This window comes from Trematomus bernacchii, unplaced genomic scaffold (assembly GCF_902827165.1).
Source record: "Trematomus bernacchii unplaced genomic scaffold, fTreBer1.1, whole genome shotgun sequence".
NCBI classification, from domain to species: domain Eukaryota; kingdom Metazoa; phylum Chordata; class Actinopteri; order Perciformes; family Nototheniidae; genus Trematomus; species Trematomus bernacchii.
In genome coordinates, this window is record NW_022987689.1 from 12,718,004 (window position 1) to 12,742,784 (window position 24,781).

Sequence of the window (24,781 nt, forward strand, 5' to 3'; positions counted from 1 at the left end):
GAAAGGACATGTAGAGTACATCACCTGTTAAATAATAAGAAGTAACACCCCAACTAATGTGGGACATATGGTGAAGTGTGTCACTAGCTTTTTAACTTGAGGAAGGTTTATGGGGATGTCAATTATAAAGGTGAACAGTGAATTAACAAAACATTTAGTTTTGCATACATGCTTTGTGTGTTTTTATTCTAAAACACAAGTTTGTATTAATTTGTGGTGTCAGGTACAGATTTAGCATGAAACATGCTTATAAAGGGAACAACAGTTACCTCTACTCTCCTGTAGCTCCACTCATGTTCATGCAGTATGGTAAAATGCTCAATGTCAGTCTAGCCAGTGTATTTACTTTCACTATTAAAGTCACAGGATTTCAGAAAACAACACAATTGTACAAATACAATTGTGTGAAACTGTGTGAAAATATCAAAGTAATAAAAGTCAGCAAGACGGCCTGCTGAGTTGTTCTGCTGGATTTAACACACCCCTGTGCTTAGTCATTCAGCTGTTTTTGTGGGGGTCTGTGTGGTGCAGGAGTGGGTAGGTCCACCAAAATGGATTCCTCAGCTTTGTGAGGGTCCTGTCTATAAATACCCCTGACTTACAGAGTGACTGACAGCCACAGGCAGCTGCAGCCACCAGCCAACCAACCCACTGAGACTGTCCCCAGTGATCCGAGCCGCCCTGTGCACGCTGACAGTTCTGCTCTGTTGTGGGGAGCGAGTAGGGTGCCCACGAAACCCAACCAGCATTAGGTCGACAGAACAAAATGGCGGCCCAGACTATAGACCCGGTGGAGCAGCCTCGGATGTACCAACAGAGTCTGCTTCAGGACGGATTGAGTGACCTCTTGGAGAATGAAAAGTTTGTGGACTGCGTCCTCAAAATTCAGGAGGAGGAGTTCCCCTGCCACCGCTTGGTTTTGGCCGCAAGCAGCCCTTTCTTCAAGGCCATGTTCCTGTCCGAACTGGAGGAGAGCAAGAAGCGTGAGATTGTCCTCAAAGATGTGGAGCCAAGTGTCATTAAGATGATCCTGCGCTACTTATACACCTCTGACATTAATCTGACAGAACAGAACGTCCAGGATATCTTCATGGTTGCTAACATGTACCAGATACCCTCAATCTTCTCTGTATGTGTGTCCTACCTCCAAGAGAAGCTGGTTCTGGGAAACTGCTTGGCTATCTTCAGGCTGGGACTGCTGCTGGATTGTCCCAGGCTTGCTCTGAATGCTAGAGACTTCATCTGTGAACGCTACCAGGTGGTTGTCAGAGACCAGGACTTCCATCAGTTGGGCGCGAGCGAGCTGGCCATCATCATCACCTCAGACGCCCTCAACATTGAGCGGGAGGAGCTGGTGTTTGAATCTCTAATGGACTGGGTCAAACATGACGAGACTAACCGTGTTAAGGACCTTCCAGAGCTTTTGCACTGCATCCGTTTCAGGCTCATAGCTCCGGATTACTTCAAAGAGAAAGTAGAGCGTCACCAGTTCCTGCGGTTCAGCCAGGACATCAAGAAGGAGCTGGATCTGGTCAAGGATGCTTACAAAGGGCGTCTCCCAAAACCCAAGAAGCTTGAAAGTGACGAGGCAAAGGGGGGAGAAGAAAGCGAGGAGGAGGACGATGAGGAAGAAGGGTACTTGCCGGGTATACTCAACAACAACCCTCGCTTTGGAATGTTTGAGCTGGAACTGATACTAATGATCAGTGACAAAGGGACTGTGGCCTATGACCCGGTAGGAAATGAATGCTTTGTGGCCTCAGAGTCGACAAAAATTCCCAAGAACCACTGCAGCCTGGTGACCAAGGAGAACCAGGTGTTTGTTGTCGGAGGACTTATCTACAACGAAGAGGACAAAGATGAACCGTTCAGCTCTTACTTCCTGCAGGTATGGTGTGTTTTGTAACCTGAAAAACAGGGTCAAATTCTATTTCCTTGTTCCTCAATCCTCACATATCATTGTCTTCATCCCCAGTTTGACCCAGTGAGTTCAGAATGGTTAGGGATGCCTTCTCAACCCAACCCTCGCTGTCTGTTCGGCCTGACTGAAGCTGAGAACTCCATCTTCGTTGTTGGAGGAAAGGAGCTGAAGGATGGAGAGCACGCCCTGGACTCAGTCATCATCTATGACAGACAGTAAGTGTGGATAGGGATCTTCTTTAAATCCATGGTCTAAATGAAAACACTTGTATTTTTAAAGGGAAGTCTTTTCAGGAAATGTTTCTTATTAATCAGCAATCAAGCCTCCTTTTAAATCATCAGAGAGTGTAATACAATCACTCTCATTGTCACAATAAAAGCATTATTTCTATAGATATCAAATGCTGCATCATTGTCCTGTGTAAACCATGTATTGCCATCAAAATGCATTTTTCAGCAGAATAATTGGCTATTTTTGTCTCAAAAGTTGTATAAATGTCTAAACTTTAAACTTAACCTTTGAGTTTTTATGAAAAATCCAAATCTATCAAATTTTGTACATGCTTTTTGTGCCACAAAGTTAGTTATTGTATTCCTGAAGATCTCCCTCGTTATCATTTCGTATCAGTATTATTGCTGCATGAGTCTGTAGATTCACTTCATTATCATCAATAATTGTATTAAGGATTACTTCAAGATGATGCATATTCTTTTTTTGTGCACAGGTCATTCAAATGGGGAGAGTCTGACCCTCTTCCTTACCAAGTGTACGGCCATGGAACCGTCTCACACAACGGTCTGGTCTACGTCATTGGAGGGAAATCTGAAAGCAAGTATGTGGCACTCTGTTTCCTGTATAGTATAGATCATTTTATTACACCTCAGGATTGTATTTTCACACTGTGGTTCCATGTAACCAATACGAATGCTAGTTTTTGTGCCTTTTTTAAACCAAAACCTTAATGTATTGTAATTTATTCTATGTTGCTCAATACTCAATTTGTAAAAGTATTACTTCAGATACAACAGATTGTAATCCTTTAGAGGTATTTAAAGGGGTATTTCTGTGATTTACTTTTATAAAGTTGGGGAACTCGTCATACAGAAAAAAAAGAAAAAAGAATAGTATGGTCAAGATCGAGCTACCTGAGAAATGATTACATTTATCATCTAGTAAGCTACAAAAACACTTTATCCTAAACTACACTAATAATGCAACTGAACAGCATCTTCAACCGGAGCCTCCCTGCCTTTAAACGCCCCCTTCTCTTTTCAATTCCACACCCTCAGTTTATGACATCCATCATCAGGGTTGTTTTTTCAACAGAAATAAACTGTTTACAACTGTTTACAGAATGAGTGGTACTCTCTATGATAAGTAAACTGAACTTCATCTATAAGATAAACTAGTAGAGAGCCCCTTTAACACACTGTTTTAAATGATTCATGTAGGAAATGTATGAGAAGGGTCTGTGTCTACAACCCCACAAAGTTTGAGTGGAAGGACCTGGCTCCTCTGCAGACGGCCCGCTCCCTGTTTGGTATCACCGTACACAAAGAACAGATCTTCGTGGTCACGGGGGTCACAGACGCAGGGCTCACCAGCTCTGTGGAGTTCTACGACATTGCCACCAACAAGTAAGACAACTGTTGTTTTTGTATATGAGCCACTCATTGTTATGAGGTGAAGCCACTGTCCACAGTAATGTAATGACTCATCGAGCATTTATAGAAGATCATAAGGTCATCAAAATAGCACTGATTGCACTGCTGTGTGTATCATACAGTAACATATAGCAGCTTATCTAACATCATCATCACGTTATTGTTGTTTTGTGCTCCAGGTGGTCCGAGTTTACAGACTTCCCTCAGGAGCGCAGCTCTCTCAATCTGATCTCCACTGGGGGTTGCCTGTATGCTGTGGGGGGCTTTGCCATGATGCCCAGTGAAACCAGTGACGAGCCCGTCCCAACAGAGATGGCTGACGTCTGGAGGTGAGGGGGCCCATGAGTGAATATAATGTGACCACAATAACAGAGATTTCATTCTACAGTTGAAAAGACATGATACCCCATTATTAAAATGTTTTAAATGACAACACAGCAAAGAATAATCTCATGCCAAACTCCAATTATGTCTTTCCATAGACCATACTGTATACTTTGCCAAAAGGATAAGTACAGGTTTAATGAATATTTTTTTAATTATAAATCTATTAGTATTATTTTGTTTTTCTAATTGTTAACTAATCCTATTAAAGACCAAAAGCAACAATTATTTCATTTAATAAAATCACAAATGATGTGATCTTTTTAAAATATTTACATCTAGTGGGAACAAAGGGGTTTGAGGCTGAGTGCCACACATAAGGAAAAGTATTGAGGGAATATACCAGATTTATTATATTTTACAATAATGGCTGCATTCCAATTATGTTTTCAAGGATGCTTGTTTTGTGCGTGTTTGCTCACTCTTCACACCTTACTTGCATAACTAAATGGAACTGAACAATTGTTACTGTACTTTTATATGTACTTTTCCTGTTTAGACAAGTCCAAATGTATGCCATGGTAACATACATAAATGTATACTGTAGCTCATTAGGGTTAAAAGTGGAGAAAATAACAATCTCTAAAAATTGCACTTTCCATTTACTACTGTCGACAATGTTTATTGTATACAATATTATAAATATTTGTCATCCCAAAGATATTCAGTTTACATAGAGGATTAAAGAAACCAGGAACTATTCACATTTAAGAAGCTGGAGTGGAATGGAATATTGATTGTTGAAAAGAAAAATATTCAAACTGATTAATCTTTTATCAAAATAGTTTATGACTAATTCCTTAGTTGACAATGATTCAATTAATCTTTGCATGTCTAGCTAAAAGGACATGAAATTGCATTTGTTATTGTTGTATTCTATCCAATGATGCTATGAGCAGACAACAACTGATTTATGTATGTTTCCCACAGATATGACGAGCCAGACAAGTGCTGGAATGGGATTTTGCGAGAGATCAGCTATGCAGAGGGAGCCACTATTCTCCCAGTGCGTCTCAACACTCTGCGCCTCACCAAGTTATAACTGAACTGTTGCTGGTGCCACGAGGTTAATAGTGATACATTATCATTAAAGTAAATGATTGTACTCATTATGGACCATCTCCCAAAATTGGTTTAGGGTACAGAAAGTTTCACAGTAACAATCCCATTTGGTCTCTCCAGGAGAAAAGGTGTTATGAGGTTGTTCCCCCCTATTTTTTTACAGCAGGGGGAGACAGATTCATGTTAATGCTAGCTTTATAGAAAGCTAACATGTTGATTTGTACATCTGTTTTATTTGTTATTTTATTTCATCAAGTGTCTTTAATACCTGTTTGCTTTATTTGAAGCAGAAATAAAGATTGTTTTGCTTTAAGGCCTGTCCACAGTGCAAATGGTTTTATTCAACATCATTTTACATTTTGTTCAATAACATTTTTACAGCAGATTCAGCATAATGTACAGTACACCGTATTTACAGATAATATACATGGCAACAGATAAAATACACTTTAGAGATATATTATGTAGATAGAATGAGCAAGGAACGTTTCAATATAAACCACAGTTTTCCAGTTGACTCCTGAGCACTCTAAGTCATCACCGTCCACAACACACATTATAAACCAAGATATCGGTTTAGGACAATATACAACACGTCTGAGGTAATTTCAGGTAGTTCCAGCTTTACACACACTGGTACAACAAGACGAGGGGCTAAAGTAAACATCAAACTCCAAAATGACTCATACGTGAAATTTGACACTATGACTGCCTTTACATATTAATATCGAAAAAGTCTTTTTTTGACCTGGGAGGGAGGGAACGACAACTATCATGCAGGGTGTTATTGAAGTCGATAAAATACATGAAACAATCTACAGCAGATCGAGCGTCTTTGTGAGGTAGGGCTTTAAATGTAAAGGAATATTTAATCCACAAAATTATCATTTGTATATTAAGTGCTTTCCCCCTTTCACCTTAAATCCTTGAAGAAAACCGTTTTTTTTTGCGTACCTATATTTATTTTTGTATATTATCTTTACAAACAAAGGTCTTCTCCAAGAATTCATGGTAACACAGGGTAAATATGTATGTACAAATGGTCATTTAGGGGTTACATATTACGTAAATGCTGGCATAATAACATGCTGATGTTTAGAGGGTTTATGTAACCATGTTTGGAATCTTAGGTTAGCATGTTAGCATTTGCTAATTACTGACATACTCAAAGAAGCTCGGAGGTTGATGAAAATGTCCTTAGTTTTGCAGTTTTAAGCAAACTTTCAGTATAGTAAAGTATAGATGACAATACCAAATGAAAGGCATTGCCGTGGTTATTACCTTTCAACCAGCTTTGGAGCATAACAACATATTTCACTAGATAAGTAGAAACTCAGACCTGCTGGATGTGCTAGTTTAAAGTCGTAAGATCATAAAGTTATTAAGATTCATCCTCTGGTGATAAAGTCTGTATACGTCAAACAGATATTTCCATCTGGACCAAAAATGTTCAACTGACCGACAGCCATGCTGCTAGCGTGGCTAAAAAACAGTAAGATAAAATAACAATATCTACTTAATCTCTGACAGCATAGCATAGAGAGTTTACACTCAATGCAATGAAATGAATTGTCCATGCAATTCAGTTAATGGAAGTTAGTGTTGCCACATATTTATTCACAATGTTGCGTATTGTGAACTAATAATGAAACACATCTGGTCCATTAGTCGCAGCAACAGTATAAATAGAAATGAACGTCTGCTGAGCGACTGCACTCAGACAAAACTAAAAGCCTTTGTAATCTGAGATCAATTTCACAAGCGGGAGCTTTACTGTCTCCTCTGGAATGTTATCCGGCAGTAATTCTGCAATGTGTATCCCCTGTATAAAACTGTCATACACGGGATAAAAACATCCGATACATTGTTTATGCTATAGATACCTCCTATGTGACTACTGTTCATGACAGCCTGACACTCTCATCCAAGTTGTTACCACGGGTCTCCTGAGCAACATGGGCCATTAGGTTAAGTGCTTGGAGCCCTCTTGTGTAACACACCATTTTAATAAACATCTTGTTTTTTATAGGACGCAGCTCATCTCTGCCTCTGTCCAACTATTGCTTAACTTCAGATGGAAAACACTGGCCAAGACCTCCATTTCATTTCCCTTTAATTCACATAGTTGCCAAGGCGGTCTTTCTCCCTGCAGTATTTGGCATTGTGTTTATCAGTAAAGACTTATTCTGAGAATTGATTTTCAACTTGTTAGGAGCCTGTTTGGGTTGCCTTATCGAGTGATCTCAGAGCTATACTTGTTTAAAAACAAATCTGTTAGCGAGAGACTAGCCCATATGTTAATATAAAATACATGAGGGTCAAAGAGGTCAACTACCGGCATCATGAAAGTTAATTCCCGATCAAAGCTATAAGTCTCGCAAATGTAACTTAAGGAGATGAGTTCAGATGCCTTTTCACACTTGCAAAAAAAATCACTTCTCACTTTTTTTTGATAAAGTTACAATGAACAAATATTAGCCTAGGCTCAATATTTAATATTAACCTTCAGTAACCAATATGAAGTGCTTGGCAACAGTGCGTGTGTGTATAATTAAGTACCCAATGATAGAAACACAGAGAGGCTTCAGATAGCGGAGAAGTGCTCCTGACACTCAGACTCCCGACGCATTGTAGGGCTGCATTTGGTCAACATAGTGATCTGGGTGCTGAAGTTGTTGCCGTTGCTGCCTATGGAGGGCTGCTGGTACTTGCTGCCTGTACCCAGGAACCTCTGCAGCATCCATCTGCGCCACTTACGTTTAATCTCAGCCTGTACCTGCAGGAGAGACAAGTGGGTAGAATGCAAACAGGTTGATGAGGTGGAGATTAAGAGTTTAAGGCAAACAGGACTTAACATTAAAATAAGTGACACAAAAGGACTGTAAACATCAAGAGCTGTTTTATGTTTGCATTTACTTACCTCTCCGTTCAGAAAGCAGTACAGAACTGCAACGACGAAACCCTGAGGAAGAGAGAAGAATATAAAACGCACAGCCTGATAACGGCTGTTGTTGAAAAGAAATACCAGAGTGATATTACAGCTGGGGAAACACTCGAAATGCTTGTGTATGAATAATGACGGTAAGATTACGACAAACTTTAGACTCAGACAGGAGGTTCATCATTTAGATCTCTGGGAAATGTTCCCAGGAGATATCATTCTGGGCTAAAACGGTTATAAATGAGGAATACTTTCCATCGCTATCCATCATTGCCTTTGGCTCTCAGCATTCATTTCCAATCTAATACCAACTGTAAATCAGCCATCTCATTATTCAAGTGAACAATTTTAAACATTTCGGCTAAATCAGCCATTAGCTTGCCTTATTAGACAACATGTTTTCATCTTGCTATTTTCATGTAACTTTACAGAATGAAAGTATCTCTTCTACTAATCTGGTGTTTTATTTATGACACAACTCTTTACCTCAGACACAACATGGCAACCCAGGCCAGTCAAAAGACAGAAAATGTACATAAAATACCATCATTTATCAGTGTTGCTTCTGTCTAACATTTGGAAAGTTGAGATACTGGTACTAACTAATCAACACTTTGTATGCTGTCATGTGACGTTACCTGAAAGGACCCCAGGATAAGATCGAAAACCATCCTAACTTGGTGGTGGATGTGGTCAGGGATGAAGGCAAAAATGATGTAATTTATGCCAAAAAGAGGTATCAACAGCAAAGTGGATTTAGCCAGTCTCCTGAAAAAAGTCACAAAACAAAAAACAGAGGAAGTGAAAAAGAGAAGGCTTGAGTTCCACCTTGTGAAAACCTTTCAAGGTATACTCAACGCCGGGCTTTTCACTATGCAGGAGGTGTGATTGCTCACCACCTCCAACATAGCGGAAGAAGAAGAATGTATTCAATGTCACCTGATAAGAAATTACTATGATAGAGATTCTGCACTGCACTGAAAACCTACGAGTACTGATTGGATTCCTTTCTTCCGATGTCCGGGCAATTCATTTTCTGTCGCAAGATACGGATAATGCAGATGAAGAGGAAAAAGTTCACCTGCCAAAAGAGTAAAAGACTGATTAATGTGATTGCATTTTGAAGGGCTGCATATGAAATGTTATCCATCGTGACTCACAAGTATGGTAACCAAAATAGGTGTTTTGATGATCCACCATGGGCTGTCGTCAATTATCTCCCAGCATCTGTCAGAAGAGAAAAAGGAGTAAATACAAAATAGTTTGCAAGTTAAATCATAATTTAAAATATAACAAATCCTTTAGCTGTAGTACAAAGGTAGGGAGCAGCAGAAACAATGGAGAAGAGAAAAGGGATTTTTATGTTTTGATGCTAGTTAGCCAAACCATCTTAAGTGTGTAGGTAAACCCAGTATCTTTTAACAAACAGTTTTCTTTTTCATATATTTTTGTTCATTTGAACTACAGTAATAAACTAGTTAAATAACAGAGTCTAAAGTTCATAATACTTAAATAACCTATTTAGATTAGCGTTAACACACAAAACAAACTTGCGTGAATTCATGTTTAGCCAGAGAGGCTGTGGTGCTAACTTAGCTAAGCTAGGCTAGTTATCTTTTAGCAGTTCTGGTAACCTTTTAGTACCACGAGGGTCTTCGTTTCCTCATCTTGTTGCATAAAATAAAACATTTCTTCAATGTCAAATAATCAAACGCATTTTTTATTTATTTAAAAATCATTTAGCCAAGGCTAGCTTTTCCTCACATACTAGCTTAAACATGACATAGCTCTCTAGCTTTAGCATTCAGGCAGGTAGAAGTATGTACACTTTTTTACACACATCTAACAAACACTGAAAAAAAACCTGTCTTGTTTAAAGAAAATAGATTAGGTAGATGTCGCATTTTGGCTTTGTAAGGTAGTGTAGCCATAAAATCCCTCAGCTCTTAGACTTTGTGTCTTGTTGGAGATTGATAGTTCACTACAGAGCTCCACTAAAACCTGCTATTTTTATAATATTTGAGTGTATAATTATGTTTAAATCAGCTGTACTGATAACATATCAGTTACTTAACTTGTCGTAAGTAAAGGTAGGCTTACAAGATAAAAGCAAATATGAATGATTGACTCACCCATGATCATTCAAATAAGCCTTTGTAATCACCCATGCTGAGATAAAGATGGTTGGAGCTCCTGCAAATAAGAAATATAAAAATAATTTGTATGTTATTGTAAGTTATTTCAATATTAAAATAATCTCTACATGATGGAGAGACACTATTAATTATATCCACAATGTTCAAACACCACACTGACTCCACATTACCAAATTTGAAGCTGAGCCTTGAGCATGTGTACACTGGTAATCTTTTGGATGATTTTATGGGTGAAGTAAAATTGTGTTTTGGGTATGCTTATCATTTTTAACCGGACTCATGTGCTCTGTGCCAATATTGGCTCATTCTGGGTATCTGAAAAAAAGTTAAAGGCTTGTTTCCACTTTCCTGCTGGCAGACACAACATTCTGTGCCTATTGATAGACGCTTTATTGCTGTGATGGGGAAAAAAATCAGACATTTTGAGCATGGTTGTTAAACTGTTTCGAAGACAAGACACATTGGAACTTCACCACCAAAGGCCAAAGTAAGTTTTTTTAAATATGAGAATGTAGGGCCCATATTTTTCATAGATGAAAGCTCTAGACATGCTTTTCGATGAATATATGTGTATTTCATATCCTTATTGCCAAAGCTATTCATTACAAATATAAAAAGTTCAAAGCTCAATTTACTTGATGTCTTAGTTTGGGAAGGAATACATTTTATTCACGTGTTACGTCTGCCATAGATACACAAATGAGTTAAATTAGCCTTTTTCCTATCAAGAGCATCAAAAGCATTGCAGGACGCGACTGCAATATAACAGCGGAGCGGAGTGGCAGCTGCCTGCTGCTGCCCATCTAAAACCGGCAGAAGGAATCATTCATATGCAGATGGAAAAGGCAAAGCAGTTTCCTCTGCATGTATAAAACCCCACATATAAATTAATTTACATATCATCATGTATGTTGTGGCTGTTGTAGTTCAAACAAAACAGACATTCAGGTTGACTGAGGATCCTCTTGAAGGACATTTGATGATTTCTTGCTGCAAATTTGTGCCTGTGTGAGAGATCCGTATTCATCAACAGGTACAAAGGCTGGTACGTACCCCATCCAATCAGTATGTACCACCAGAAGTACTTCCTCTCAGAGAAGAAGGAAACGGCTAACAGAGTGTGGAGATAGAGGCCCTCGACCAGCAGCCAGAAGTAACTCGCCATGACTCCGTACTGGAAGAAGACCACCACTGCTTTGCAGCTCACCTACAGGAGAACCAGGACATTAGCAGCTTATTGCATTACAAGGGAATGTCGATAAATGCAATTTCATTAATATATTAAAATGATGAAGACAAATTAAGGTGCCAGTGGACAAGGCTACACAGAGTAGGTTTTTAGGGTATTACTCTAAAATTAGAATTAATGACTCTCTTAGAAGAAAACACTTCTATTAGACTTGGCAAGGCGCTCATCAAAAGCAGCAGTGAGGAGACAGTCATTATCCCAATTCATATGAGCATAATATAATTAGACAAAACTCTATAGGGGTGACGTTATGGTTGTGCTGATTATGGTAATTATGGTTGCTACACTGATTAAAACTGAAGTCAAAGTGTATTTGAGATTCATGGTGTTTTTACATTTATATTTATTTCCTATCAAAAGCCCCTTGCTGTTAGATATTGTTTTTGTGGGGAGGCTGCGTAGGTGTGATATTACAGATAAAACAACAGTTAGCTGACATCTTAAAGCGAGATTATGTAACTTTCCTGAAAAAAAGCCACAGAAACATCATAAAAAAACAATCATGTGGAAGGATTAAACAATAAAACTTAGTATAACAGTAACACATGAAGTTGTCAAAACAGCAAATTGACTCATAAAGCAATTATGGCTTTATTTTGCTATCATTACCGAACATAAGCTACCAGTCAAATCGTCTATGTAAGGCAATAACGGTAAAACCTCTGAATGGTGCTTAAACTGCTGTTTTACTTTTTATTTAAAAAGGAAAACTGTGTTATTTTTTATACTCAGATAAAGTCTAACTTTGAAGGGACATTCCACTTCCACCTTATAACTAAAATGTGACTCATGAGAGACCAATTAAATACTTAATGATCGTAAACAATCACCTTACCAATTTATCAAAAAACTACAATTCCCATGAAAATGTACCAACATGGTATTCTAATGTTCTTATTCCTACTCTTCAATTGTAATTTTTGGTTTTGTAGAATTTCTAGATTGTTCTTCACTCTCTGTTGAGTTGAGCTGAAAAAGAATGAACTAATGTATCCAGGACTTATGGGAAATTGTGTCCATTTAGGAAGCTAAAAACCACAGAATCCGAAAAACACAGTATTCATTTTGTTATTTTAAGAAAAACAACCATACATGTATATACAAATGTACTACAGAACATAAGGTTTTGGGCTTTACGAATTTGTGATCCAACAGATGTAAATTTTTTTCAGTTTGGCTTCCTACAGTATAAATCTATTTTCCCAAGGTGAGTTTTTCTCTTTGTACCGAGTAAACTGACGTGTATTAAGTAAGTAAAGTCCCCTTTCTACTAATGTATTTTTTTTTTTTTTTCAGAAGCAGAGGAGAGGGTTAGCAGCTGTGTTTGGACCGGGTGTAGCCTGAAGAGGAAATAACTAAAGTCAGCCATTAACCATCACCACTGTAGCGGTAGTAAAGCAGGTGATTTACGGTGTGCTGATCTAATCCTCTCTGGTAATAAAGTAGTGTATTCAGCTGGACCAAGAGCTGAGAAAACACCACTGACGTTAGGGACTTGATCAATCAAATATAAAAAGCCTTATCATATGAAACTCTTATCCAATATCTAATCTAACTCCCTATCTTAACTCAACACTTATGGCATTTTGATATTGCTGCAATGGTAATGTTGTCGAGATGGGGCGATTAAAACATGATATGAAACTTTAAATGTGATTTATTGACAAATATCTCTCTAGTTCAGGCTTAACTTCGGCAAACAGGAACTCTCACAACATCCTGCTGGACAGATGAATGAGGAATTGTCTCAGGAGTGGAAAAGAATTGGCAAACATTGCTACACCCACAACCACCTGAGCACTTAGGCGCTAAGTAAACTCTGAGACAAAGCGTTAAAGTCAGTTTTGCTGAGTGAGTGATTATATACATTGTTTTTTCCTGAATGAAGGAGAGCAACTAACAGCTGGCTCCTCATGCATCAGATAGATGAGGTAACTTGATCAAGTGGCAGGACTTTTGATTATGCCGGGAAGAAAATCAATAAAGTTTACGGCTTTGCTAATAAAATGGACATGTTGGCGAGTGAGAAAGGGTGCGTTCAGTACTCACAGGTGACTGGCAATTATCTGTCTCCCCCACGTCATACAGAACCACGTCCTTGATGAAAACAGCTACAGCTTTCAAAATGAAAGACACAAACAGGTGCATGTGGATGTAGTTTCTTGTGCAGTGGAGCTTCCTGCAAAAGAGGAAAATACAGTTAGATTCTTTCAATCTAGAGGGGAAAGCAACACCCCTCTGTTCTAAACATTACATAGCCTCAACACTTTCTAAAAAGGTGAGTGTTTATGGCCCCAAAGCACGCAATCTGAAAGAATATAAAGAGAATATCCAGTAGAAGCGTCACAGACTTCAGTTGTGGGGCAAACATTCACAGAAACAAGTGTATTTTACCCGAGACAAGTAGTCATTATAAGCACTTAGAATATGGTCGTTGCCTTGTAAAGTGCTCCTACTGTGCCGGTATTCTTTTATTTCAAGCTATATATAATTATCAAGAAAAGCTATCTGTATGTTTCACCCTGTGATGTAATGTAGGATCTAGTTTTCCAGTGAAACATATATTTATCATGCAGAAACAAACCTTGACATTCAAATGTAATCAAGTTCAGATGAGGGTTTTCTGCAGAGAAACTGTCACTAATGTAAATTCCTTCTCCTGGGTGTTCTCAAACAAATGCCTTCCTGGTGAACTTATGATTGAGGATGAATTGTGTAAACGCATCAGGCGAGGCATCCCAGCAGGACGGTGCGATGACACACAGCTTCAACCAGCTGCTTCAACACGCCGTCTACAGATGAACATAAACAGCAAGCGCTGTACACAACCCATACTGCTCGAGAGTCCAAACCATTTGCATTTTATAACTCAGTGGAGTAAACACTTGCCTTGTTGTTTAGCCCCTAACACACACACACACCAAATGCAAAAAAACAGACTGGGTTGTGTTAGCAGCAACACACAGCAGCCATTTCAACATATTCTGATATGATCAGTGCTTTGTCATGCAAACATGTACCTTTTCTCAGCAAGCCCAGGGCTGAAGGTCAAAAGGGAATATGAACAACAGCAGTCCATCTAAGTGGTTTGACATCATGGCTGCTTGCAGTTAACAGCTTTGTTTGAGAAATATTGCAACAGCAGATACTGTCAAATTTGGACGTCTTGTCCCACAGTCACATTACTGTGTGTGAAAAACACTATAAAACCTCTATAAAATGCAGGAAGTATGGTGTGAAATGAGAGATTGGCTGGTTTTTATCGCTCTTAATGATGGAAAAGGTGTTTGATTGTCTTTACACAGGAACATTGAGTAGCATTTTGATGTATCTGCTTACCGAAAGAGACACAGTATGATGATGGCAATCGTCAGACAAATAAGGGACACGCTGTGACCGATGGTGTAACCCACTTTGATAGCGTCGAAGAATTCTCCCTGCAAATACATAAATTCACTTATGCTCAGTGAAAACAGTGACACTTTTAACATAAAGCAGCAGAACATGGGGCTGGAAGACCTTTGGTTTCTTACCGATGTATTATCATCTATAGTGTTGTTGGGATTGTATCCACAGTCCTTTATGTATGAGTCTATGCTGATTGGGGTCCAGCCTTCCTCGGTGCAGGTCTTTGACAGGTTACCTAATGAGCATAAATACAGAAGGAATATTACATTTTACCTGGCAAGATTACAACTCATCACTCTGGGAGATTCACTGTATTCCAATTAGAATTCATTAGTTATACAAGCGTAATTATAATGTTGTTGCTATGTTTGTTTTGGAGGAGGGGAGTATGGGCTGTATGAGCCACAAGGCAAAACGTATCCTACATCTACTTACACTTAATCATGTTACACATAGAAGTATGGGTCTCACTGGAATACTCCCAAATACTAAAAGGAAATGTAGGGAGAGACTGAAGGGATCAGTCGTCCCAAAGGCTCAGACATGCTGGAAAGGTTCCCATGTGCATTTGCCTCTATCTGTTACTTAACTGAGTATGTGGCCACACACACACACACACACACACACACACACACACACACACACACACACACACACACACACACACACACACACACACACACACACACACACACACACACACACACACACACACACACACACACACACACACACACACACACACACACACACACACACAAACAACTATGTGTACTCTGACATGCCCGTAGGGGCAGAAGTGAAAGGTCCAAGTGCATTACAGTGACCACAACAGAGGGCACTTTCATCCCAGAGGAGATTAGAGTACAGAAAGACTTAGTAGAGAACCTTAGAGTAGAATATATAAATTATACTAAAACTATACAGTACAGTAGTATCTACTGTAGTCTACTCAGTAGAGCTCAAATTGAGTGTAGCTCAGTAGAATAGAGCTAGGAAAATTTGAGCTGACTAGAGCTCAGTAGAGTAGATCAGAATAGATCTCAGTAGAGTAAATAAGAGAAGAATAGAGCTCACTAGAGTAAATAAGAGAAGAATAGAGCTCACTAGAGTAGAGAAGAATAGAGCTCAGTATAATAGATATAGGAATATTAAAGCAGAGGACAGCTCAGTAAAGCTTGGTACAGTAGAGCTCAGTAGAGTAGAGCTAGGACGATTAGATCAGACTTGAGCTCAGTAGAGTAGAAAAGAGCAGACTAGAACTCAGTAGAATAGATCTAGGAAGATTAGAGCAGAGTAGAGTAGAGCTCAGTAGAGTAGAACAGAGATGAGTACAGTATGAGTATGAGTCCAGTAGAGAAGAGAAAAGTGAATTATAGTGGAGTAGAGCTTAGTAGAGGAGAGTCTAGTACTTTAGGGGAATGTACATTTCTGAAGTGGTAGATCATTGAGGCAAGAGGTTGCTAGATTTGTGACAGTGAAATACTCAAACTGAAAAAGTTAATAAATAAGTCAAAACATTTTTATATTCCAGTCTTGTATTACCCCCTACATTGCATTATACCGTTTCCTCTGTAGTACCAAGCAACAAGAAAATCATAATAATGCTCTTTCTTCTACTCTTTAGGAAATGTACCAGAGTAAAGGAGTAGAGGCTAGACATTTCTAATATTTTCTAAATATCAAAATGTGTACAATAGGAGTGTATAGTGACTTTGGAAGAAGACACTGAGACACTCATTGTTAACTAGATTGGCACCTCTTGTTACAGCCTTCATGAAGCATGTCTGATCCTGTCAGCAGTAGTAAGAAGCACAGATTGACATCTCAGTCTCCTATTGTGTTACATTCACCTGGAACATTTCCTCATCCTTTCATGTCTTATCGACATGAAAGAATGAGGTGTGTTGGTGACAAAATAATCCATGCATTGAATGCTGCGGTTGAAATGTAAATATAGGACATTCCTTACATTTACCTAATGTATTGCTGCCCAGCCAATATCAAATCAAGGACGAGTTGGGAAATGAGCAACAATCCAAAGTCTTAGAATGTGTTTGGCATTAAACTATAGTCGGCTCACAAATACCTGAGTGGCGTATTGCAGAGAAGATGGAGGCTTAGCTTCCTCAAACAACATGACAAGACACAAAGGAGATGATAAGCCCGTGCTGTTTCAGCCCATGCCACCACTGGATTTGGCTTGTTTGAGGGATTGCCAGAAGAATGCTTTCATCATCCCCCAAAAACATGACTGCAAGGATTTTCAGCGTCCTGCACGACAACGAGGAGAGCTCAAACAAGTTAATCTCCATGTCATTGTTTTAATTTCTAGGCTTTTTTTTTAATTTTAATGTTGGCTATTCTGTCGATGTGGTGTAGTCAAATACGTTATCCTTCCTAATTATAACCTGGCAGAAGGTTTGTATAAGCCTATATCGATTAGCTTCAGCTCAACAGAGTATTATGGCATATACTGTAGGTGAAACCATTGACAGCCAGCACTCTGTCACTCGTGGGCTTGCAGTGAGGGTGAGTCGCTGTGTTTTTGAAAGAGATGAATGACGGTTTGTTTGTGTTAGACTTACTAGGTAAAGAGTTCATGAGAATGGCAAACTCGATCTCAGCTTAATTTACGACTTGACCCTGAATCTCTGTGGCGCCACTCGTAATACTTGGTTTTTTGTGTGCTAGGATAAAATGTATAGCCGGGGATGTGTCAATAACTTTAGTGTTACGCAGCTGACTGACAGCGAATTCATTGGATAATAAGCTAAATAGATTTTTTCTTTTAAAAAAGGGCAACATCTTTCAAGGTATACCTCATATTGCTCTCACTTCTCAGGGTTTCAAAACATGTTCCAAATAAAATGAATACACTTTCAAATGCACAGCAGTACACAAACTAGGTTGTCTTACTGAGTTCCTGTTACGTTCTCACGGAGTAATTTACAAAGCACAGAATCCCACACCATTCATCATCAACCTTTCATTAAGTCCTATTTACATGAACTGAGAGTAAACCAGGTTCACCCGCAGAGACCTTCAATGATTTGTTGCTGTACTGCATAATTGATATCGTGCACATCGGAGCATCACAGGCCACTTATCATCTCATGTCTGCCGTTGATTCCCTGAACCTTTGGCATGTCAGTGAAATATTCCTGGTCTGCCTTCAACCCCAAAAATCTGGTGATTCCTCATGTGTCCCTTCACTTTACCCTGGAGTGCTCTCCTCCCCCGGGTCACACATTCTCCCATCTAGGTAAAATCCTCTCTCTTCTGCACCGAACCTTCACATGCTGATTATAAATCCTCCATCTGAATCCCTCTCATGACATGAATATATCACAGAGATAAATACTGGCTGGATTAAAGGGGCAGGAACCCCCTCAGCATGTGTGCAGACTCTGTAGAGGCACGCAGGTGTTCTAAAGCTCTGCAATCAATTCTATGGGTTGAGTTTGTGAAGTTATCCAACAGGTGACATACGCAAAACCTAGGATAGGTGCAGACCTTTTGATCAGTTTTCAGCAGCAGAAACAGATATATTCAATGTCAAGAGATCGGTATGAATCTGAATATTTGTTTTATCCAAAAGCTACTTTTAATGAAACAAAGAAAAAAGTTTTTAATGCACTGATGAATCCTGAGAGTTTGGCCTATAACAATAAAATAATCAATAATTAAAGGATAAATTGATAATGAATTATGATAACGAATTATTCATATAATGTATTGTTTGCATATTTAACCATAACGTTTTATAGTCTTAATGTAGGTAATAAACTGGAGTAGTGTCATGCTGATATCAATTAGTTGATTTAACCATATTAACCTTTAGTGTCATCCCTTAAAGGTTGGGTATGTAATTTATTTCAGAAACACTTTTTGTTATATTCCATGGAATGCTCTTAACATCCCGATAGCAATGAATACATTAAATGCTTTGACAATAAATACATTTAAAAAAATAATCTGTGGAAGCCGTAATACTGTAAAAAGCACGACCAATCATTTTAGCCGGCCCGGCTAAAATAACTGGATGGCCTACCTGCCTGTCAGCCTTCCATCTGTGCACAAACTTATCTCGTGCCCTCATTGGTCATGTGCGCGTTCGTGTGTGTTGGAGGAGGGGCTCTGTAAGGAAGTGGCAGATTTTTTCCGGCTGTGTATTTTCAAATTCTAGCGCACTCGAGCTGGTTTCTCCAAAAGTACTTACCCCACCTTTAACATAGTGGTGTAATGGTATGAAATTGAGTTAAAATGTACGCAAAATATGTATCATTATACATGCAGCTAACAAATGGTGCCATTAGCATTCCATTTTCTGGTCACATGGGAATGTGAGTACAAACTTAGTTTTCCTTTTAGCTCTGTTGTGGTCTCCAATAACCATTGACAACAAATATCTGACCCTTAGCAACTGAACAACTACATTGTATTAAATGTTATTGTGCCGCAATTGCTCATTTCTAGCTTTGTCTGTTTTCTGTTTGGTGCTGTACAGGTGGATGGGTAAACCAAAATAATATATAAAAAAAGGCAAAAAAAGGCAAAAAAGCTCCATAGAGTTGAATGACCACAGACTGAATGACTGCCTTATTCCCTGGGTCGTCTTCACATCGACGAATACATTGTACACATATCTATCTATCTGAAATGAACAATTTGTACAGTTTAGCAAAGAACAATGTTTTTCTGAGCTAATTTCAAGCTCCTTTAACTTCAATAAAGCTACATTTCTCAAGGCACCAAGTTTAAATTTAGGCCTCTCTGCCAGCAAAATACTAATAAAGAATCCTCATCTCTTACAGAGCAATTACACTGAGTAGAGTCGATGTGCTAATTAATGGCAGAGATATACGAGAAACTCTGTACAAACAGTACACACAGCAATTCAGCCAATAAACCCTCATGAGAGTGTTTCCCTTATACATAATTGCTACTGGATCTACTTCCCCGAGAGGCTTCTTACACATTAAAGCAGGAGAGATAAACAAAATGTGTCTTTGATGCATGCATGGTGCTGGGAAGTTGTTTGTTTGTGACATTCATTTTCAGTTAGCAGTGTTCTGGTGATATATGAGGACAGGTAGAAACAACAGGTGAACATGGACCAGAAGGACATTATGAGAATGAGTCACAGAACAATTGAATACAGCTACTGTTTGGCTGGAAACATGTGATACTACTCATTACTGGGTTATTTGGTACCCAGCCCTACTTGTCTGTCATAATTATAGTATAGTCATATTAACCAATATCAAAGAAGACATATCTATATGATTATGTTTCAAGACTTTGTACTGTTTAGGAAGATATCATCACATATTGTTTTGTCTAAGTTTTAGTACAGAAACAGGTTCAGAAAACGATAGGATTGGATAAAATGTTACATACAAGTACTGGAAATGACCTGATGATGTGAACTGAAAAAGTTGTTGGCCATGAAACCAAAATAATAAGCTAAAAGAAAAAAAAACATTTCACAGAGTTGGGAGGGAACTGCAGAGTTGAGTGTTAATCTCTGTGAGTGTCACTACGACGGACCCCTTTTTTACACACTACACATATTTAGTATTTTGATACTTTGTTAATATAAAACTGTTGATTACAGCAGCTTTAACTAATCTTGATATGTCACTGTCCATTTACGTTAATGACCATATGTGTGTTACTATGTCCATATATTGTCTTGGATGGTCATGAGACCACTGACTGATGCGTGACTGCTGCAGTGTCTATCTATGTCAAAAGACCCCAAACACCTGAGTGATTACAGGCAAGAACATCTTTCTATATATTGACTCCCTTGACTTCCCTATCTTTTTTTTAATGTCACACACAGACACATTACACAGCTTATTTGAGGAACTAGTTTCTTACGTGTGGGAACGTCGCTGGAGAAGTAGAAGAGATATTTGGGGCAAGGGATGGTGACCACCTCATCAAGATCGGTGCTGGGCCAGCAGGTGATCTTGTCCCATATCCCCCTGCAACCTGATCAAGACACCAAAAAAGGCATATTAGTGAATGTCAAACATTGGAACTTCAAATGCAACAACACAACTTTTTTTTCACAGTATGAACTGTCGAGAGGTGATTCCAGTGACAAACAGAAGGTGAAGGCGGAGCCCCATAGTTCCCATGGCAGCCGAACTGTGTTGGCCAAAGTCAGCTGTCCTGGGTCCATAACAGCGGATTACCTGGGTTAACACCCCTGCCGCCATGACTTATGAAACAGCTCCCTGTCCTTCGTTACACACTGTTATTTAAATTCAACATGTTTGGTCTTGGGATGCAGAATCAGGTCACTGCACTTTTGCATCCACACCTGCTCCTCCACTGTGATGAAAAACCTTCACCAGGTGGTATTTGCATGTTCACCCTGAGGATTTGATAGAATATATCAAATGATATCAAACTAAAAAAACATAATGAGTCTTTAATGACTTTTTCATTGTGTGAAAGTAAACAGAGTCTCTTGATACATGCAGTAAGGAACAATTAAGTGTCTTTGGTAAATGGAGGTAATGGAGGCTCAATATATGATTATTTCCCTGTAGAACAGAATTGTGTGTGGCGTGCTGTGACGATGAAACACACCACTTAGCAGCCTGTAATGACAACTTCATCAACCAAGAACATCTTAATTTTTCTTAAAGGAATACTTCAACACTTCACAAAATGATCATTTCTGTGCCAATTACTCATCCCCTGGTACCTTGAATTCTTGAAGAACATTGTGTTTTTCTCAAAAGCCTCAATGGTGAACAAAAATGGGGAAAACTCTTGATGACTAGAATAAATGGGGGGCATTTAACAACAGAAAAACTATATCAAAATATCCTTTTACACACTTTCATGCAACTCGTGCTGTAAAATCCAATAACATTTATATCTTACATAGATGCCTGAGTAGTATGAGTAGCCTGCCTGCACATTTGTGACACTGTTCTACTATGTGGAAGTGTTATAAATAGTATGTTTTTTGTGAAAATGCATGTCTTCCGGAAGTAGTGATCGTCCGACTGGATAAGTGAGACTAAGTTTACACTGAACGAGTTGTGTGAGAGTTTGTAAAACAATGTTTAGGTATAGTTTTGCTCTTAAACACAGCCCTCATTTAATCCAATTCCTCAACACTATTCTCTGTTTTAGATTCTTCTCTAACCTTGACATGTATGGAAAGTGTAAAGGGAAATGTAGAAAGTTTAATTTAATATGTAAGCAAGGCACATGTGACAAGAGGCTGGCATTAGGTGTAAAACAGTGTTCAGTCATGCGATGTGTTATGTAAAGCCAGGGGGAGGTTTGAAAAGCTTTTGTTGACTTTAGAGCTTGTTGTGTCACTTCGATCAAAATACTTGTGGATTGAGTAGATTGAGCAGAAAAAGTGCAGGAAGGACAATAAAGATATTGTCAAACACACTCAAAAATAACTACATACCTGTTGTTTTGTTCTCAATCTGAGCCTCACACAGGTCCCTCTCTTTGTCTATCTCGCTCACCATGTCACACATCTGACTCTGCACGGAAAACACCTGCAAAGAGAACATTTGACACATGTTTTCTGTTCATATATCATTGGCTACGTTGACATTTAATGTGTCTTTTGGATCATTTGTCTGTTAGTGAAGCCTGCAAGAGTTATGCTGCATGTTCTCGCTCAACATGTCAATGCAAACACGTCTTATTGTCTCCGCCGGGGTCTTTCTGAGATGAGCTGACCGGGGCTACCATTAATCTCTCCGCCCGTCACACTTGGCAGACACAAAATCAATCTTTGGACTGTAATTCAACCATCAAATTCCTCAGATTTGCATGTGCGTTTTTGGAAGACCAGGAGGGAATCTTGCAGCCAGTTCAACATGATTCTGAACCCATGAGAGTTTATCATCTCGGAAAATATGCAAACCCTCTGCAGGACCCAGAGATGTATTGCTTCCACTTAGGTGGATGAGTCTTCGCTCTTTGGGCATTAATCAGACTGGTACTATGTGGCTATTGTTAGCCATATGACTCCAGGGTCGCCCCCCACACAAGGTGACTCCCCCTTTTAACTTATGATTCATTTCGCTCCTAAGGGTACGCTGCGCTACTTCAGCCACAGTATAGATTTAGATATGAGATTATTGTCAGTGATGGATCAGCGCAGCCTTAAGCAATGCAAGTTGAAGTATCAGGAGAACACTTCTTGCACTCCATCATTATGATCATCATTTTTACCTTCAGCCAGCAAAAACAGCCCACTGACACAGTCTGTGAGTGTGTACAAATGCAGATGTTAAAAGCTATTATAAGGGCTATGACCCCTAACTGACTTCCAGCATGAATCATACATTCTTCTTCACAGGAGGCGGTTAGGGATAAGGAAGCTGGAGACCAGAGAGTGCCGAGGAAGTCCTTTTGACTTCTTCTGGTTATTTTACCTAACCTTATAATAAAGAAAAAACATCAGCTATGGACATAAAAACACATGAATGTCACTGAAAACAGTTGCAGTAGGATCTGTTTTGGAACGGCCATTTAAATGCTGCATGTTTTGCCTGAGGAGATTGACATACAGAAAAGAAGCTGAACCCGGAGTGATTGGAGCCAAAGACATTCTTAATTAAAAAGATTAAGAAATAAACATAAAAAAACACCTCAAGTTTAAATATAAGGCTATTGGTTCTAAAATATGCTTTATAACAAAAGCAAGTATGACGAAACCTTCCTATACTGAGGCTAAGTGTTTTCGTGATTCTAGTTCTGTACTCGACTAAAGAAAATATGAATCGACTAACACTGTGACACATTTTTGTTTAATTTAATCCACATCGTATCCACTAAGAAGTATGCAAAAATAACTACTTTCAAATATTGTGTTTACTAAAGTTGAGATCATTTTTGTGGAATAAGTAATTTAGCATTACAAAAAAAACATGGAACAAAACGACCGTTTATTCCTAACTAACTAAATGCTTATCTCCTCAGCTTCCCTCCTCACGTATTTGACCGGTAAATTACTCAAGCTTCCCATTAGGACAAATTAGTGCGCCCTGCATCCAAAACCATGGTGTAAAAAGCTATGTCTCTCTACATTAAATATATCTACGTTGACAACTATTTCCAAATGAAGCCGACCACAAATTCAACTCATGAGGAAATGCAAATTGGTTTAATATAAAGTAGCTACTTACCGGTACCAGCAACATGAAGGAGAGAATGAAGAACATGCTGTGCGAAACTGACACCAACATATCCTGAAGTTGAAGCTTTAAAAATGAAAGAATGTTGATAGTAAAAAACTAAAACTGGTATAAGATTGGTTGAAGTGGTGATAGTCCTCCGCAGGTTGTGAGCTTTATATATACAGTCTATGGTTGTGAGGGTCTCGCTGCTCCGCTCCTGAACGCCTCCTCCTCCTCCCTCTCGAGCTTCACCTTCACCAACCAAGTAACCAATGACAGATCATCAGTGAACGTCAGCAGGGCGTAAACACAAAGCTGAAAATAAACCGTACATTCAAATGAAGACCGGACTGACCCTTTGTTTTATATTTTATAGCCTATAGGTATTATGACACTAAAATCTAGTTTATAATATGACTGCCTGCAATGGTGTGTTTTATTGCATAACCCTGTAAACAGATTATTCATGTTGCCTGAGTTTCTGAAATAATATCAGTGTTTAGTGTGTATTTAGTTACCTTACAGCACGTAAGTAGCTACATTTACTCAAGTGTTGTGGGTTGGTAAAATACAATCTGAGGTACTTGTGCTTGTACTTGTGCTTTTGCATTTTTATTTTATTTTACAATTTAGATGCACATATTGAACAATTGACTGCTTCAAATGTAGTTAACACACAACTCTTAAATATTAAACCAGCGATTTCCCTTTTAGGTCTATTTTCAAGAAATTAAAGAAAATGTCTTTGTTTTTTCTTGTTTGTTGTCTTTTGTCTTTTAGCCTTTCCCATGTATCATGTCACAATTTAACAAGATTC

General features: G+C 38.8%; 2 protein-coding genes across 2 annotated transcripts; one reads left to right on the forward strand and one right to left on the reverse strand.

Moving 5' to 3' along the window:
- Nucleotides 1-766: 766 nt before the first annotated feature.
- Nucleotides 767-5,323, forward strand: LOC117489055 (kelch-like protein 40a). The gene is made up of 6 exons (XM_034138295.1): nt 767-1,888; nt 1,976-2,136; nt 2,646-2,753; nt 3,373-3,558; nt 3,765-3,914; nt 4,900-5,323. The coding sequence occupies exons 1-6, from the start codon at nt 767-769 to the stop codon at nt 5,009-5,011; spliced, it is 1,839 nt and encodes a 612-aa protein (XP_033994186.1). The 3' UTR covers nt 5,012-5,323.
- Nucleotides 5,324-5,352: 29 nt separating this feature from the next.
- LOC117489056 (vasoactive intestinal polypeptide receptor-like) lies at nt 5,353-24,136 on the reverse strand. Its single transcript, XM_034138296.1, has 13 exons — nt 23,974-24,136; nt 22,239-22,332; nt 20,675-20,788; nt 14,911-15,020; nt 14,717-14,814; nt 13,427-13,556; nt 11,182-11,335; nt 10,105-10,165; nt 9,133-9,199; nt 8,962-9,053; nt 8,611-8,740; nt 7,952-7,993; nt 5,353-7,807 (listed from the first exon to the last, which is right to left on the reverse strand). Exons 1-13 carry the CDS (start codon nt 24,031-24,033, stop codon nt 7,616-7,618), a joined length of 1,344 nt encoding a protein of 447 aa, XP_033994187.1. The 5' UTR covers nt 24,034-24,136; the 3' UTR covers nt 5,353-7,615.
- Between the last annotated feature and the right edge of the window lie 645 nt (nt 24,137-24,781).

Excerpts from the sequence above, each read along its gene's own strand:
- LOC117489055 (XM_034138295.1), top strand. The coding sequence starts at position 767 with ATGGCGGCCCAGACTATAGACCCGGTGGAGCAGCCTCGGATGTACCAA. Across the intron at positions 1,889-1,975 it reads TCAGCTCTTACTTCCTGCAG|TTTGACCCAGTGAGTTCAGA; the intron begins GTATGGTGTGTT and ends CTTCATCCCCAG. Across the intron at positions 3,559-3,764 it reads TACGACATTGCCACCAACAA|GTGGTCCGAGTTTACAGACT; the intron begins GTAAGACAACTG and ends TTTGTGCTCCAG.
- LOC117489056 (XM_034138296.1), bottom strand. The coding sequence starts at position 24,033 with ATGTTGGTGTCAGTTTCGCACAGCATGTTCTTCATTCTCTCCTTCATG. Across the intron at positions 13,557-14,716 it reads ATCATACTGTGTCTCTTTCG|GAAGCTCCACTGCACAAGAA; the intron begins GTAAGCAGATAC and ends CCTCTTTTGCAG. Across the intron at positions 9,054-9,132 it reads CTATTTTGGTTACCATACTT|GTGAACTTTTTCCTCTTCAT; the intron begins GTGAGTCACGAT and ends CTCTTTTGGCAG.